This window comes from Pithys albifrons, chromosome 1 (assembly GCF_047495875.1).
Source record: "Pithys albifrons albifrons isolate INPA30051 chromosome 1, PitAlb_v1, whole genome shotgun sequence".
Taxonomy (NCBI): Eukaryota; Metazoa; Chordata; class Aves; order Passeriformes; family Thamnophilidae; genus Pithys; species Pithys albifrons.
In genome coordinates, this window is record NC_092458.1 from 88,972,559 (window position 1) to 88,990,299 (window position 17,741).

At 43.9% G+C, this 17,741-nt stretch overlaps 2 protein-coding genes across 2 annotated transcripts in view; both read left to right on the forward strand.

Moving 5' to 3' along the window:
* The first annotated feature begins 1,532 nt into the window (after window positions 1–1,532).
* METTL16 (methyltransferase 16, RNA N6-adenosine) lies at window positions 1,533–13,385 on the forward strand. The gene is made up of 9 exons (XM_071559828.1): window positions 1,533–1,749; window positions 1,863–2,062; window positions 5,009–5,149; window positions 6,718–6,833; window positions 7,563–7,705; window positions 9,719–9,788; window positions 10,997–11,086; window positions 11,981–12,154; window positions 12,244–13,385. The coding sequence occupies exons 1-9, from the start codon at window positions 1,622–1,624 to the stop codon at window positions 12,856–12,858; spliced, it is 1,677 nt and encodes a 558-aa protein (XP_071415929.1). The 5' UTR covers window positions 1,533–1,621; the 3' UTR covers window positions 12,859–13,385.
* Window positions 13,386–15,030: 1,645 nt separating this feature from the next.
* Window positions 15,031–17,741, forward strand: part of POLQ (DNA polymerase theta) — a 59,771-nt gene continuing 57,060 nt past the window's right edge. Inside the window, exon 1 of the mRNA XM_071559846.1 lies at window positions 15,031–15,247. Coding sequence (XP_071415947.1) covers window positions 15,031–15,247 — 217 coding nt within the window. The remainder of the gene's footprint in view (window positions 15,248–17,741) is intronic.

The following is a 17,741-nucleotide window of genomic DNA, read 5'->3' on the forward strand; positions in this document are numbered from 1 at the left end:
TCCACATGAGTCTGGAGTGTGGGCTCCTCGCACCACTGCCCATGAGCCTGGACAGAGCAGCCACCTGGAAAACACAACTGGTTATGTCATGTTTATTTGTGTTTATCACACATTGAGTTCCTAATGCTAAAGCGAGCATGCCCATATATAGAACATTTACATTATAATTGTCCTGGGCACAGTTCTGATGTCCTCAGCATAAAAAGGACATGGCACATGAGGTTGGTTAAAGGGCTGGAGCAACTGCTCTGTGAAGACAGGCCCAGAAAGTTGGGATTGTTCAGCCAGAAGAGAAGGTTGCACAGAGACCTCATGGCAGCCTGCCAGCATCTGAAGAAGCCTCCAGGGAAGCTGGAGAGGGACTCTTCATCAGGAACTGCAGTGATAGGACAAGGAATAATGGGTACAGACTGAGAGACGGGAAATTTAGAATCATAGAATCAGCCAGGTTGGAAGAGACCTCTGAGATCATCAAGTCCAACCCTTGATCCAACCCCAGTGTGATGACTAGATCATGGCACTCAGTGCCCCATGTCCAGTCTCATCTTAAAATCCTTCAGGGACAGAGAATCCACCACCTCCCTGGGCAGCCCATTCCAATGCCTGATTACTCTCTCTGTAAAGAATTTCTTTCTAACATCCAACATAAACCTCCCCTGGCAGAGCTTAAGCCCGTGCCCCCTTGTTCTACTGTTGGTTGCCTGAGAGGAGACCAACCCCCACCTGGCTACAACCTCCTTTCAGGTTCTGTAGACAGTGATGAGGTCACCTCTGAGCCTCCTCTTCTCCAGGCTAAACACTCCCAGCTCCCTCAGCCTCTCCTCATACCACTTGTGCTCAAGTCCCCTCACCCCCTTAGGCTGGATATTAGGATGAATTTACTGTGAGGCTGTGGGGCACTGGCACAGGTTTCCAGGGAGTTGAGGATGCCTCACCCCTGGAGGTGCCCAGGCCGGCCTGGATGGGGCCCTGAGCACCCTGGTCTAGTGGGAGGTGTCCCTGCCCATGGCAACGGGGTTGGCACTACATGATATTTAAGCTCCCTCCCAGCCCCTGAACAACCTGAAGGGAAGTTCTAGCCAGGTGGGGGTTGGTCTCTTCTCCCAGGCACTCAGCAATAGGACAAGAGGGCATGGGCTCAAGCTCTGCTGGGGGAAATTTAAGTTGGAGATCAGAAAAAACTTCTTTCCAGAGAGAGTAATCAGGCATTGGAATGGGCTGCCCAGAGAGGTGTTGGATTCCCCATCCCTGGAGGTTTTTAAACTGAGATTGGCCGTGGCCCTGAGTGCCATGACCTGGTAAAGCCACTGGAGTTGGACCAAGGGTTGGACTTGATGATCTGGGAGGTCTTTTCCAACCCAATCCATTCTAAGATTCCATGATTCCATGGAACCACATCCGCCGCTACTGCTCTGTCCCAGCAGCCGGGACTTCCCGTCCTGCGGCGGGCGATGGTGTGAGCAGAACCGCTCTCCCCCCCCCGCCATTGCCGCGCCTTGGTACGGCCCGCGGGGCCGCGGTGCGCGCCGGGAGCGGAGCGGGGCGGGCGGTGGGGCGGGCGCGCTCCGAGCGCTGCCGGGGCCGCTCCGTCCCAGCCCGGCCCGGCACATCCCGGCCCGCCATGGCCCTCAACAAGTCCATGCACGCCCGCAACCGCTACAAGGACAAGCCGCCCGACTTCGCCTACCTGGCCGGCAAGTACCCCGAGTTCCAGCAGCACGTGCAGACCACCCTCGCCGGCAGGGTGAGGTACGGCGGGATGGGATGGGATGGGATGGGATGGGATGGGATGGGATGGGATGGGTACCCCTGTGTGTGTATCTCCCCCGGGCGCCCCTAAAAGCGCTGGTTGTGCCTTTCAGCCTGAATTTCAAGGACCCCGAGGCGGTGCGCGCTCTGACGTGCACCCTCCTGAAGGAGGATTTCGGGCTCACCATCGACATCCCCGTGGAGAGGCTCATTCCCACCGTCCCGCTGAGGCTGAACTACATCCACTGGGTGGAGGATCTCATCGGGCACCAGGATGCTGAGAAGCAGGTGCTGAGGCGAGGCATCGATATAGGTACTTGGCACAACAAAATATTTGTGTCACTGTGCCCCGTCCGCGACGCCAGCAGATATGACTTGGTACATACACACCCACAGCGAAGCGTGAAGATTGAGACAAAAAAATCAGCCTTGTGCGTGGTGAAAGGGGCCATCTGAGCTCCTCTGGTGTCCCATGTGCCTTATGGGTGGGCACAAGCACAGGAATTGCCATGGCAGGCAATTACTTGGTTTTGCGGATCCTTGAATTTCTCTTCAGTGCAGAGTTCTGTGGTATACAAAAGTTAGGCTGCTAGTAATGCAGGCAGAAATGTCGTTCTAAAAGAATTAAAATATGATGGTTCTTATTGTTCTAACTAATGAATTATGTTCTGTTAGTGATCTATTAGTTTTGCTTTTGAATGGCTGCACAAGAGAGTTTGTGAGTTGCATAGCAATATTTTCTAGTGTTCCATTTAGTAACATTTTCCCTGGTTTTATGGGTATATTTGACAGGTGCATGAACTACCTGAAGGGAAGTTCTAGCCAGGTGGGGGTTGGTCTCTTCTCCCAGACTCTCAGCAATAGGACAAGGGGGCACGGGCTCAAGCTCTGCCAGAGGAAATTTAAGCTAGATATCAGAAAAAATTCTATATAGAGACAGTAATCAGGCATTGGAATGGGCTGCCCAGAGAGGGGGTGGATTCCCCATCCCTGGAGGTTTTAAACTGAGATTGGCCGTGGCACTGAGTGCCATGATCTGGTAAAGGGACTGGAGTTGGACCAAGGGTTGGACTTGATGATCTCGGAAGTCTTTTCCAACCCAATCGATTCTATGATTCTATGATCTGTCCTTTGTAAACTTTTAATTTTAATTTATTTCAATGTCACTATTTTCATGAGCTAAATTGTAGAAGAGGCTTAATTAGAAACCAGGGCAAATGCTAGCAAAGGTGTATTTTGGTTTTAGATAGTCAAAGATTTCCTGTTTACTGTAATAAACAAAATGTTTTTTAAACTGGACTAAGCATCAGTAAATGGATAATATTGTCCAGTGTAGTTTGTTCAGTTTCAGTCTGGATTATCGAGTAATGTCAGGACAATATCTACATTAGGCAGCAGATGTGAATTTATAAGATGTGCCCAGATGCACATAATTTAGTTTTCATTAGAAGTAAATAAAAAAAAAGGCAAGCTCTGAAGGAGCTTGCACATACAAATAATAAAATTGGCATTTGGATTCCAAATTTTTGATAATTCTATAAGAATTATTTAAAAGGCACCAGTGATAATACATTTGAATTGAGTTCACATCTTTCACTTCATCAATAGATTCTTCCTTTATATTTCAAAGGCTTGTTTTTGTAGATTGTTTTGTGCTGAAGAAAACTCATACTGAAATTGAAGGAAGGCAGAATGTAATTTCTAACCTGTGTTTTAATGCGTGACATTAGAACTTTAAAGTCACTGACTTCCTCACAGTTTGGGTTCAGGAATCTTGGTTACTGTGCCAGATTTGACATTTCTGTTTTCTGGACATTTGCTAGCACAACCTTTTGTAATAGAATTTTTTGATCTCCTGAAATTAATTAACTTGCATTTTTAGCTGGAGTTGTGCTGGATACCAGGTGTGTATCAATCACATGGTGTGTGTGCACAGCTGCTTTCCTTTTATAACTTTTACATTTCTTAGCCAGCTTCTACGCATTTGGTACTAATTTCAGTTTTGAAAACGATTCTATGAACTTCATCACCGTAGGTGGGTGGGTAGAAGAGGCAGATCCTCTAAGTACTCCACATACTGCAAAATCTTGAGTTTGAGTTTGCATGAGCTGTGATGTTCTAACTCTGGGAAAGCAGTAAGTCATCCAAGAGGGTCATAACAGAGGTGCTGGAAATGACCCCCTGGTTTTGCCTAATGACATACATTGTCACTGATGTTTCAGTAAGTCAGTATGATGTATTGTATGGCCAGACTTGGCGAACGCAGATTTGGGCAGGCCTCTCTGCACATGCCCTTCCAGCCTGCACAGGGGATTTTTTAGGTGAGGCACAGCGTGCGCAGAACTGGCCCCACCGTTTCAGTCCTGAGGTCCATTTGCCACGGCCGAGCGAGCTTGGACAGTGACAGGGAAGTCCTCGGGACTGTCACAGCACCCGGTACTAACCGGGGCTGACCCTGCTGAGCATCCGAGATGTGACGGGATGGGATGGCAGGGAGGCATTGAACTGCCAGGGGACGGTGCCACTGAGACTGGAACTCGTGTCCTTGGGATTCAGAGTCCCGAGTGCTCTCCTTTACACCACGGGACCGCCCAAGTCAGTATAATAGACTCTTGATACATGTCTAAACTCAGATTTTGTGGTGGTGGGGTATCTTTCCCTTTACTTTTAGCCATTCCCTTTAAATCTAAATTTGCTTGTCATTGGTAATTTGATCACCTAGATATGCTGTAATTATTTTGTGCTACCATCTCTGTTACCAACTTTTTATCTGTCTGTCTTTTTAAATGTCTTAATTGACATTCATGTTTTTGATAGTTTTGGACATTAGTCTGATGAATTTTTTTTCTGTGGATGCTGTATGCATCAAAGTAAATTATTTGTAATAGATAACAGAAAAATGCAGAAGAGAAATATTTTTGTGGTAGGGTTTTTGTTTTAGTAAAACCAGAATGTATTTTACTTTCTCTATAATCACTGCTGTACAGAAGAAAAGTAGCTTAAAATGAACTTGATAATTTGCTGAAAAATTTATTCCAGATTATTAAATTCTTTAGTTTACTAGAAGTGCATATTCAGCAATGTTATTTTTCAAATCATGAAAATAAAGTGCATTAAAGATTTGAGTATCAGATGATTAGTAAATCAGTGTTTTCTTGAAGTTAGTTCTTTTTATTGTAAAAGGTACATAGTTAACAGCCACACTGCGTGTAACACCAGAGACTTGTTTTGCCTTTCTCATGGATTTTCACTCCTGCAGGGACTGGGGCATCTTGCATATACCCATTACTTGGAGCAACTTTGAATGGCTGGTATTTTCTTGCAACAGAAGTGGATGACATGTGCTTCAATTATGCCAAGAAGAATGTGGAACAGAATAACTTGTCTGATCTTATAAAAGGTATGCTGTAATAAGGTATTTAGTAACATGCAAACATTGGTGATGTATTTTTGCCGTGTTCAGTGATCTATCAAAATATGTGTTCCTTCCAAATACATGCTCAATTTTTTTTACTGAAGCAGAATATTTACTAAGATCTGTGTATGCTTAAGTGAAAAAAACAGCTCATCTAGCATGGGATGTGTGGATAGAGGACTATTCTTTCAAAAATCTGAAATTTAGACTTCACCCTGGTGTGTTTTTATCTTTGAATTCCTTGTTTGTTACTGAAGTATTTCTTAGTGTTTGTGATGTTTCTGCTGCTAGGAGACCTGGAGTGCTCCCCTTGGATAATTGCCTGACACTGCCACATAGGTGTATCATGTGCTGATACACCGTCGTAATTTCTGAATGAGGTCCTAACACTCACGGCCTGTGGGAGCAGTGGCAGTTATGCCAGACTTGGTCTGGATTAATCTTGGAAAATTTTCTGTAGGAACTCAAAAAAGCAGGTCCACTTAGCATCTCTGAAATAAAAACTTTGCTTCTGTTGGATTTTGGAAGCATCCTTTTGCACAATATGTCTTAGTCTGTCTACCATGTAAGTCTTGAAGATACAGAACTTGATGTGGAGAACAATAAGAGTTTTCTGTTACTGCTGCCACCATAGGATTTTGGTGGTGTGGTGGTGTTTCACTATACTGGAAAAACAGCTGGCAAAGGAACATGCCTCATGCCCCTGTACTCTGCGTTGGTGAGGCCACACCTTGAGTGTTGTGTTCAGTTCTGGGTCCCTCACTTCAGAAAGGATATTGAGGGGCTGGAGTGGGTCCAGAGAAGAGCGACAAGGCTGGTGAAGGGACTGGAGCACAAGTCCTGTGGGGAGAGGCTGAGGGAGCTGGGGTTGTTTAGTCTGGAGGAGACTCAGAGGTGACCTCCTCACTGTCTAGAACTACCTGAAGGGAAGTTCTAGCCAGGTGGGGGTTGGTCTCTTCTCCCAGGCACTCAGCAATAGGACAAGGGGGCATGGGCTCAAGCCCTGCCAGGGGAAATTGAAGTTGGAGATCAGAAGAAAATTCTTTCCAGAGAGAGTAATCAGGCATTGGAATGGGCTGCCCAGAGAGGTGGTGGATTCCCCATCCCTGGAGGTTTTAAACTGAGATTGGATGTGGCACTGAGTGCCATGATCTGGTAAAGGGACTGGAGTTGGACCAAGGGTTGGACTTGATGATCTTGGAGGTCTTTTCCAACACAATCAATTCTATGATTCCATGATTCTATGAAGCTATAGTGCCTGCAGCTGGAAGGCCTTAAAGCATGTTTGTGATTGTTTTGTAGTATTCAGTATAACTCAAGCAGTCGCTATTGTTTGAAACAGACTCACGTGCTTCTGCTGCTGCATATAAACATACAAGCTGTTTGTATGCAAATCCTTAACCCAAAGTCTTTATTTTCAAGCTGATATTGGTTACATGTCTTTCATAGAAAGCATTGTTTAGGAAGTACAGGTTTTATACAATGGGTAATGTATATGGCATGTTAGGCAAAATATGAAGTTCCTTACTGACCAAATTCACTTTTTCTAATAGTGGTTAAGGTACCACAGAAGACACTCCTAATGGATGCACTGAAGGAAGAATCTGAGATTATTTATGATTTCTGCATGTGCAATCCACCCTTTTTTGCCAACCAGTTGGAAGCAAAGGTAAGCTAACAAACTGAATGTTGCATGTGCTTCAGTATTCTGTCAATGGGAAGGTAGCAACAACTGTTCACTTGAGGAAGATTGAGTGGAAAATCCCAGATCATTTTGAAACACCCTCTGGCTCATAAACTTAATTGTTACCCTTCCTAAAGTAGAGGATGAGCTGTAGAATTGCACAGGTTCTTACTGTTGTGGAGAATTAGTTTGAAAAGTAAACAGGTAGTAGATCTGAAATCAAGTGCCTGCTGCATAACAGTGGTACAGAGGAATTAGCTTCTGGCATTGTGCTTATCTGTATTTTTTGTTTCCTTAGTGATGCAGACAGTATCATACAGCTCAGAGCAGGTCTTGCAATACCCACTGAACATAGTCAGAAATGTAACTCTATAATATCAGCCAGTAGAATAAAGATTTAAGATTTAATTAAATACTGTAGTTTGTAATTGTGTAGATGCATGTAGTCACCATGTCTTACATGTACTGGAACCACATACTTCATGTTAGCAGGATCCTAGTGTGTGGCAAGTAGCTAGGTTTGAGATTGTAGGGGTTTCACTGCCATGGTTATTTGCAGTCTATCTTTGTCTATCATCCATGGGTTTGATGGGGGAAGGATAACTAGAGGTGATGCTGCTTGCTGCCAACTAAAGATTGAGGCAGGAAGCAGCTACAAAGCAGACGAACATTTCATTAATTGTTCATGTCAAGTGTTCTTTTTCTTTTATCCAGGGAGTAAATTCGCGAAATCCACGGCGTCCCCCTCCCAGTTCTGTAAATACAGGAGGGATCACAGAAATTATGGCTGAGGGAGGAGAACTAGAATTTGTCAAAAGAATTATTCATGATAGTCTTCAACTTAAAAAGAGGTTACGGTAAGTGCTTTGTTACAGTTAAAAAACCCCAAACTAAACACCTTTTGCCTTCATCTTTGGCAGAAAGCAATATGGTATGGAATACAATATTATTGGCTAGAAGAAGTCAGCTGTTAACTAGCTCAGGCCAGCTCAAGTCAGCTGACAATTTCAGGCCTGGTCTGAACTTTAAAGTCTAACTTCATGGCCTACTTGGCTAAACCCATAACACATGCAAAAATTATATTTTAACTAAGGCTTGTGGCTATGGTCCAGCAATATCTCTTTGGTTTGTTTAATGATAAAGGGACATCAGTAATTGTTCCTGAGCTTCAAACAACTAGAACTCATCGTTGGGGGTATTTAAAGGCAGGAGACAAAAAAAAGCCAATATGAGTGATATTTGTAGCTCGCAGCTAAAATAGCACACAATTCCTAAAGACAGTCAGGGCTCATTCTGAGGGGATTCTGGAATGGAGGAGGATTTATGACATTGCCTAATTATCTGTTTCATTACCTAAAAGCCTCTATCTTTTCCTGGCTGAATTTTGGTATCTTACAGCTAAAGGGTACTGTTGTACTGAATGCTGTCTCGTGTCAACATAAACTTCAATAAAAAACATAGTGAGGCCTCCTTTTGGAGAACATAAACAGATGGCACATCAGTTCAGTTTTCTGAATCATAGAATCATGGAATCGATTGGGTTGGAAAAGACCTCCGAGATCATCAAGTCCAACCCTTGGTCCAACTCCAGTCCCTTTACCAGATCATGGCACTCAGTGCCATGGCCAATCTCAGTTTAAAAGCCTCCAGGGATGGGGAATCCACCCCCTCTCTGGGCAGGCCATTCCAATGCCTGATTACTCTCTCTGCAAAGAATTTTTTCTGATCTCCAGCTTCAATTTCCCCCGGCAGAGCTTGAGCCCGTGCCCCCTTGTCCTATTGCTGACTGCCTGACTATCAGGTTTTCACTCCCCCAGTGTTGTACATTAATATCTATAGCTCTTCTAGAAGATTCCTTTTTATTTTCGTTAGTATCTTTCTAAAATACAGCTGCCAAAATTTTATGTGTGTTACTACAGGTTCATCAGTCCTTAAGAAAGGAAATAGAGCTTGCTTTTTGTACATTCAAGAGGTGTTTTGCTTTTGTCTTGTTTAGACCCTTCTAGGTAGAGTATTGCATTAGAACCTCATCTAATTGTCAGCCTGATAAGACTTTTTTAAGTTTACAGAATATTTAATTTGTGTACGTGAGCAATTTAAGGTGCTTGCCCTCAGTTTAGGTGCATATTTTTGAGAAAACTGTCCCTCGATAAGTGGGAAATTCTGATTTTTGTGCTTCAGTGTATTATATTTATGAATAAGCTTTTTGGATCCAGTAATCAAAAAAATATGGAAGAGGGGGTTGTAGAGCTTGAATAATAATTTAGAGCAAAGCTATAATGTTTAGAGATACTGAAGATATGGAGCTGGTTGAAAGGATAAGCTTCACCAGAAATGGGAAAATAAATTTATTTCCTTTTTTTCCCTGGTTGTTTCTTCATGAAATATGGACTTGGTGATGGAAACCTGAATAAGAAGTTAAGGATGAGCAGGAGGAGTAGTCAGTGTCTGCTTCTGAGGCATAAATACTTGTTAATAGTTGATTATTCCTTTTTATTCTGCTTCATTTTGCAAAAAAAGTGGAGAAATTAGAACAAAGTCTTGTCAAGTGTAACATCTTCCACATAAACTAAGGTCATTCATTGAAAAAAGATGCTTGGTTGTTTAGGTGCTGTTTCAGTAATAGTCTTAATGTATTTCCCAAAAGCTCAAAAAGATTTTCCTCTCCAATCTGTCTTTGGGCCTCTGTTCTTAATTTTGTTGTACTAAGTCCTAGTCACTCTGTTTAAGTATGATTTTGTTGTTTGTTTGTTTGTTTTTAAGTCTTCCTATTGTTCTTGCAGCTTTCTGGTCCAAGTAGTTTTTACTGGTAGGTGCCATTTTTGGTTGATCTCTATTTGTAAAACACTTTGTCATTGTGTTCCCTGCAGATGGTACAGTTGCATGCTGGGGAAGAAATGCAGTTTAGCACCACTGAAAGAAGAGCTTCGAATCCAGGGGGTGAGTTTGTAGAGTCCACAGATACCCTGTATATGTTCCATGCAACATATATTATGTTACAATGCATGTGAGTAATTATTGTTGAAATATTTTACTGAGTTTTTATTACCAAAAAGAACTGCAATTCCTTGTTAGGGAAACAGTTGAGATATAATTATTATAGATTCAAAGCTGACAGATAAGTAGCAAATACTATATCCAGATTTTTGTCTTTGTCACGTGTTGAAGCATGTCTTCATCCATTCTAGAACCTACTATTCTCATTTTGATGGCTCTCTGGAGAAAGCACAGTCTTCTCTAATTTCCATACACAGAAAGTGATCGTGAGATCTGTCCTTGTATATGGTGGAAGAAAAGAAAATATGTGATGAAATCAGTTCCCAGAAAGATGACTTACAGGCCATAGGGAATCTGTAAATTCAATGCCCAAAGCAGATGCTGAGCTAGACACAGAATTTCAAATACCTGATTTTCTTCTCTACCCTTGAAGTCTTGCACATCAGTGAGAGAAATCCTTGTGAACCTTGCATAGAAAAGCTGAGGGTTTCTTTTGGATTTTTCTTTTTGTTCAGGTTTGTGATCTTTATCGTATCAGAGCAGGGAATATGTTTGTTTTAACTCAGCCCACGTTGTGGTTAAGGTTAGGATGCAGCCAAAATACTCCAGAAAGTCCACTCATTGTTCAAACTGCCCTAACATCTGCTGTATTTTTTTAAATTTTGATAGAAAGATAGGAAAAGTTCTAGTATAGAGAAATCTTTGTGTCTCTCTTTTATAAAAAGTAGCAGGTTTTTCCTTTTTTCTCCTTCTGTTCAGACCTGGGGCTTATTGCTCTGGAGCTGGTGATAATTCAGAGTGAGGTGGGATGTTGATATTTTTCCTTGCTAGCATTTAACACATTCTCCATACCACACATAAATGTCTTACAGCATCCATGCAGGGAAAGACTAGACAACACTAACATCTGCATTTTGGATTTAAAGGCAATGTAAATGCAGGCTTGATTTTTTTAGGGGCAGATAAAAAGAAGTAGGCACTGGTACAAGGCTTGGTACTAACCAGCTTCATGGGGCCCTGATGTCTGTGAGAGGTGTCAGAAAGAATCTCCATTCCTGTCATGAGAAAATATGCTTTGTTTCAAAATGTGTGCAGTAAAACAATGTTGTTTATTAATCTGAAATAAAGTTTTGTATTGCTTCTTTGCATAGGTTCCTAAAGTTACTCATACCGAGTTCTGTCAAGGACGCACCATGAGATGGGCACTGGCGTGGAGTTTCTATGATGATGTACAAGTACCTGTATGTAGCTTAATTCTAATTTACTTGGTGATTGTCTCTGCCTCTTGCTTGAGAAAGGTGCTAATAACTACTGTGATACAAACTGTTCTTCTTCAGAGTGGAATATTGGATATGCTGGGCTGTACGGACAGTGGGATTTCTTAGCTGACTGCTGGTCTGTTAGTAGTTATTACGAGTGACCTGTGTATAGGGTGGAAAAAGGAAGCCAGTGTAGGGACTTACTGTGGGTTTTAGTGATAGCATCATTTGTAACATACTTCAATTAGCAGTTTAGTCGTAATAAAAATGTGGTAAGTTTGGGGATGGATTTGAATTTAAGCTTCCATTTGAGAGCTCAGTTTTAATTTAATGTGTAGATTCTATTATCAGGTAGGTATGATCATGTCTAACTCAGACTTACCTACATGAATGTAAGTGGAGCTTATTCACCTGAAATATGAACCAGTTGCTTTTTTGTATGTGGATGTTCGTACACTTGAAGAGAGGTATAGACAATAACCAACCTTATAGAAGACACAAGTAAACGTTCAGTGAACTTGAATCAAAATGTGGATATTAGCAATTGACCTCTATTCCCCTCTAAGAGCAGCTGCACTTTCTCAGCTCACAGAAAGCCAGTAGCCTGAAGTAACCAATGAAGTTTTTTGCCTAACATCTGAAGATAAACTTCCTCTGTCCATCAGGCTTGCATCAAGTGCATGATCCTGTTAGCTGGTTTTAGTCTAAAACTTTCGGGGGTGAAGTAAAACAGGCCATGTGAATGACTGTTCAGTGGCTTACATTATGCTCTTAATCCTCATGTCTTACAGAATCACGGCCTTCTTTCTGAGTATGCAAGTTGCCTTACTAATACTGCATAGACTTGTAATTTGTTTTATTTCTCTCTCCTTCTAGTCACCTCCTTCTAAAAGAAGAAAATTAGAAAAACCACGAAAACCAATTACATTTATGGTCTTGGCCTCGACAGTCAAAGAGTTATCCATCAAAGCTGCAGCTATGGGTTGGGATGCTGTAGAAGCTATTGATGTGGTTAGAGCCTGGGTAGAGAAGATTCTCACTGATCTGAAGGTACAGTATGAAGTATTAGATGTTAAAACGACTTCTAATTGAAAGCAGTGTGAGAGGATTGTATGAAATTCTGCTGTTTTCTGCAATAGGTTCAGCATAAGCATGTTCCCTGTGGGAAAGATGAAGTTAGCTTGTTTGTGACTGCCATTGAAAACTCCTGGATTCATTTGAGGAGAAAGAAACGAGAGAGAATAAGGCAATTACGAGAACTTCCTCGAGCTTCTGAAGATACTCTGCAAGCAATGGAAGAGGAAAAGAACAGCCAGAAGAGTGTGAGCAACAATTCAGACTGTGAAAACCCCAAGACTGAAGACTCTGAAATGGGCTTTATGGCACCTGATGAGGATGTCCAGCTGACCACAGGTGATGAGCTACCAGAGGAATCTGCTACCAAAGAAGAACACAGTGATCCTGTGAAGGAAGAGGACATGGAAGCAAAGCAGGGAGAAACATCTCTTTGCAAAGGTTCTGGTGATGCAAAGGAGCCTTGCCCTTCAGAGGAAGCTAGCAAGCTGGCAGCTGAAAAAGAGCAAAGTCCCAAAGAAACTACTAGATGTTTTCTCTTTAAGTGTTTAATGAATGTGAAGAAAGAAGGAAATGATGTGTTAGTAGAAATGCACTGGGTTGAAGGACAGAACAGAGACTTGATGAACCAGCTGTGCACATACTTAAGGAACCAAATTCTTAGACTGGTTGCTAGTTAGCCCTTTTTCCTACTTTGGTAAAGTAGGTCTGTCCTCAAGTTTTGTAAACTATTTTTAATGAATTAAAATTTTCAGTTAGCAAAACCTCGTTTTCCCCATTAAAAAAAAGGAGTAGAATTAAGATAGATGTCTCCTTTAATGTTTTAAATAGCTTTTTCAAAGCTGCAAGGAGAACATGAAGTGTACTTAAATGGGGAAGTAATGGATTTTGTGCTGCAGTTTTAAAACTACGTGTTGAAGTGAAACATGTCTACGCTGTGAGCATTTTGAGTATCAACAGTGCTTACTCTGGGTTGTTTTCTGGCGCACTACAATTGTATATTGTTTCTAAGTAGAATACTGAGATATTTTCCTCAATATTTTTTCAATACTAACAAAGGAAATGGCTAGTGTGCTCTGGGAATTGTTTTCTGCAGTAAGGAATCTTCAGCAAAGGATTTCAATTTGCCTCTTGTTAAATGTTTAGTTTTCAGAGTAGCGGAATGGATACATTCTCTGTGTCAATTCATTAAAATAACTGCTTTAGAAAAAAAGTGTGTGTTGTACTTGTCTGGTACTTGGGCTTTGAAACACAGAAGCACCTACTGTTAAGGTCTGGTTTTCTAAACTTTAACAACAAAAGAAGCTTTTTGAGCTGCTTGATTTTAAACAGGATTTAAATATGTTGACTGTCAGTAGACCATTCCTTACACTTAGATATAATTGCCTGAAAGGACAGCAGTATTCTTAAAGGATTTTGCTTCCATTTACCTTAAGAGGTTGCTTTAATGAGAAGAATGAGAGAACATGCTCATCTTTGAGGGCCAGCAATTCCCTCTGTAAGACAAAGATAAGTACAGAAGCAAAGGAGACAACTGGAATGGTGGCTGTTGCTTCCACACCTGACACCCTAGTCTCTTTTACCACTGGCTGTTTTCCCAGTGTTTGTGGGTCAATGACCTGTTCTCTGAGAAGAGAGGCTGATGGACATGGGTCTTGGATACCTCAGAAGGGGTCTGTGTATGTGTTTGAGATGAGCACTAGTGCTTCTTCTCATAAGGGCAGCTTTCCAAGCTGTGATCCATTTCTCTGTATAGATACACAGAACACAGAGATGAAGTTTTTTGGAGGGAGTGGAGCACATGTGCATGTGTTGGCCAAAGTGGAACATGGCAGCAGTGGTGGACAGCAGGACATAACTGTGTTCCTGGTCCTGGAACCACTTTGAATGTTCACCCTTAGTTGCTATTTCTGGAAAGAGTAGTATGTTTTCTTAAGCTGAAGTCAAAAGCAACGTAGGAAAGCCCTATTTTTTATATCACGCTGAGCACTTTTGCAGGTGATGGATGAAGACATGCATTTTTGGGTAACACAGAATTTTCACTGAACTCCTTGTAGTATTGTCACTGAAGAGAGAGAAAACCAGGCCTGCTCATTTAGAGTCCGAAGCTGTTCTTTCAGCTACCTGAGCCATTCGAAACAACAAGCAGGCTGTTTGCCCTTTGTTTAACAATTCTGTTTAACATTCCCTGTTTAACGTTTCAGCCTTCTTCCCACACTGATGAAGAAGCCCTACAACAAGGTAAGCCTGTGTGCCCCTGGCGTGCTCGTTTTCCTCCACTAATCCCCTCGGCCTGAAAGCCTTATTTTCACATGGATAGTGGGCGTCCGTGCTGCCCCCTGCACAGCCCTATGTGCTGCCCCCTGCACTGCCGCCTGCACTGTCCCATGCGCTGCCTCCTGTGCTGCCCCTTCTGCTGCCCCTTGTACTGCCCCCTGCGCTGCCCCGCCTGCGCTGCCCCGCCTGCGCTGCCCCCTGTGCTGCTCCATGTGCTGCCCCCTCCACAAGCCCCATGTGCTGCCCGGAGCGCTGCTCCCTGTGATGCCCCACATGCTGCCTCCCTGCGCTGCCCCTTGTGCTGCCCGGAGCGCTGTCCCCTGCGCTGTCCCCTGCACTGCCCACTGTGCTGCCCTCCCTACTGTGCTGCCCTCCCTGCTCTGTCCCCTGCTCTGTCCCCTGCTCTGTCCCCTGCTCTGTCCCCTGCTCTGTCCCCTGCTCTGTCCCCTGCTCTGTCCCCTGCTCTGTCCCCTGCTCTGTCCCCTGCTCTGTCCCCTGCTCTGTCCCCTGCTGCCGCGGGCGCGCCCCGCGCCCGTCCCGCCCCTGTGCCGCGGTCGGGGCGGGGCTGCGTTTGAATGGCGCGGCGGGATCATGGCTGCGGGTCGGCCCCGAGCGCCGCCGCCGCCGCCGCAGCCCCGGCCGGGGGTCCCCGCGACGGCCTCTCCCGCGGCCCGGGGGAGCTCGTCCCGCCCGGTCCCGTCGCGCCCCGCCGGGCTGTGCTGAGCCCCCCGCCCGGCCTCGACCTCTCCCTGCGCGGCAGCGGCTCGGCAGGTACCGGCGCAGGAGAGCGCGGCCCTTCCCTCCCTTTCCTTCCTTCCTCCCTTCGCCACCTGTCCCTCGGTGGTGCAGCGCGGCGGGTCGGGGCGTGCTGGGCAGGGGGAGCGGCGCTGCCCCAGGGATCGGGGCCGGGCCCCCCGAGCCTGCCCGGCCTGTGCCGGGAGGGACACGCTGCCCGCGGGCGGCAGGCCCCGGCCTCGGCCCGGCCGTGCTCCCCCGAGCGGCCTTTCTCCCCCTTGTGTTAGCGAGGGTAGTGGGCGGAACAATTCGAATGGAAGGGTTTTCCAGCACTATTCACCGTGTACTTGGGGACGATGTGTATTCCGTGCACACTTGTGAGGCCGGGCCTGTCTCATTGTACGTCGCTTAACATGGGCCTTATTCTCCACTTGGCCTCTGGGTGCTGCCATAGTACATCAGGTCGGTCTGGTATACCAGGAAAGGCTTTCTTGTGTTGTTAAATGGATTCAAGAATGTGTATACAATGCACTAGAAGTGCATACAATATACTTCAAAGCACAATGTACACAGAATAAATGTCTTGTGGTATACAAACATCTTGTGGCAAGGTGTCATATCCAGTGGTCCTGCTGCCAGACAGAGCTACTGAAAGTGAAGCTTCTAGATGCCATACATACATTTTACCAGCTTGTTGTGCTCTTGAATCAAGAGAGGAATCAAGAGGTATGCAGCATCGAGGTGCATATAACATCTAAAATCAAGATGTTTATGTAGCATCTTGCAACCTCATCTCTTTTGTGATTTTTCTGTAACTTTTTAAGGCATTTATATCCCTCAGTCTCTTCTCCTGTCATGTCACACCTTCTCACTGATGTGATTGTGTTCCTCAAGATACAGTTTTGTCAATTTCTGCCAGTGGAGCTGAGCAAGGCAACACACACATTTCAAGAAGTCCTCAAAGACAATTCAGTAAGCAGCACTCTTGTGTCCAACTGGCCCCACATTCTGGAAGAGTTTTCTTTCAGAGTAATCTAACACCCCATGCTTTTAACCAACAATTTGGATCTTCCTAATTTTGACTGTTTCTTAGCATTGTTCTGGTAGGTAAAAAGAGATGTTAGTGTTAATGGTATACTTCTGTACATAAATCTTTAAGGTCTCCTAAGCCACAAGTTTCTAAACTCATGTTCAGTTCTAATCTACAGATACTCTTCAAACAGCAGAATCATGTAATCCTTTACTCATTCCATCTTTTATGTGAAGTTTGTTGGTTTTAACATTAGGAAAAAGCTTGAGATCCACTGCGTAGGTTTTTTATGTTTTTGAATCCTAATTCTGCCAGATTAGTGACTGCTAGGATTTGCATGGCAAGGGAGGACGGTAGGAGTGGCTTCTGTGGTGGTAACTGGTGAGTGCTCTCTCTGTCCTTATCTCGACCTATGAGCCTACAATTGTATTTCTCTTCACTGTCCAGCTGAGGAGGGGAGTGACAGGGAGGCTTTGGAAGGTACCTGCCATCCAGCCAGGCTCAACTCACCACAGTCTCAGTTTAGGAGCAGGCAATTCTGGTCTCCTCTGACTTCCCCTTGAGAAACTTGTTCTGCTTTGTGACTTATTGCTGTTCTTTCCCAATGATGTTCAACTTCTTTAGTATTTTATGGTACTTTGATTACATGAAGTCAAATAAAGCTTTCAGAGCTAAGCTATGTCAACTTTTTTATATATTTGCATGGAAGAGAGTGAACACACACCAGTGACAGGTAGGCTGGGCTTAACCTCGAGGTGGCATTTGAAATTTTTAAAGTGTTGAGACTAAAAGTGCTGGCTGCTTATTCAGGGTAGTATTGCTGATCTAGCTTGCCCTTATGCTGTCAGCAATGATGGGAAGTTTCAGGATTTTTTGAAAGATCCAGTAGAAGAATGGGCACAGTGGAGTCAGTGTACACAATGACTTGTTTTTCATCTTGATTTGACAAGGTCTTTCACAAAATGCTATTATGGGAACTATACATAGGGGAGACATTACTGTGGATCAGAAACCTGTTTTCTGTATCAGATGAGGAAAGGGACAAAATGCTTGAGTTTTTGTAATGACTGGGAAAAGGGAGGAGGAGAGGAAGGAGGCAGTATCTGTAGCCAGCCAAAAATTGTCTAGGGCTACAAAGACAAATAATCAGCAAGGAACTTAATTAAGCTAGAGGAACTGGCAGTGTTGTGAAGATACTAATCAATGTTGATAAACTGAAATATGACATACTCTACAGAGCTTGAGCTGCTTGTTTCATTTATGTTGTGTGTTTCATTCTCTGTAAAGCAAGAAAAAAGACAGGGCAGTTCTGTAATCTGAGGATTACTGGAGCCCCAGTAGAAGTGATTTAAAAGGGAAATGGTATGGACAGGGATGAGATGGCAAATACATTGTAATGCTGTTATATTAATCAGTGCCAAAGCTCTGTTTGTCTGTATTTGGTAATGGCTGCTCTGTCTCAAAAGCAAATACCAGAGCAAGAATTTGGTGAAGAAATTAATTGAATGTGGATAATCTTAT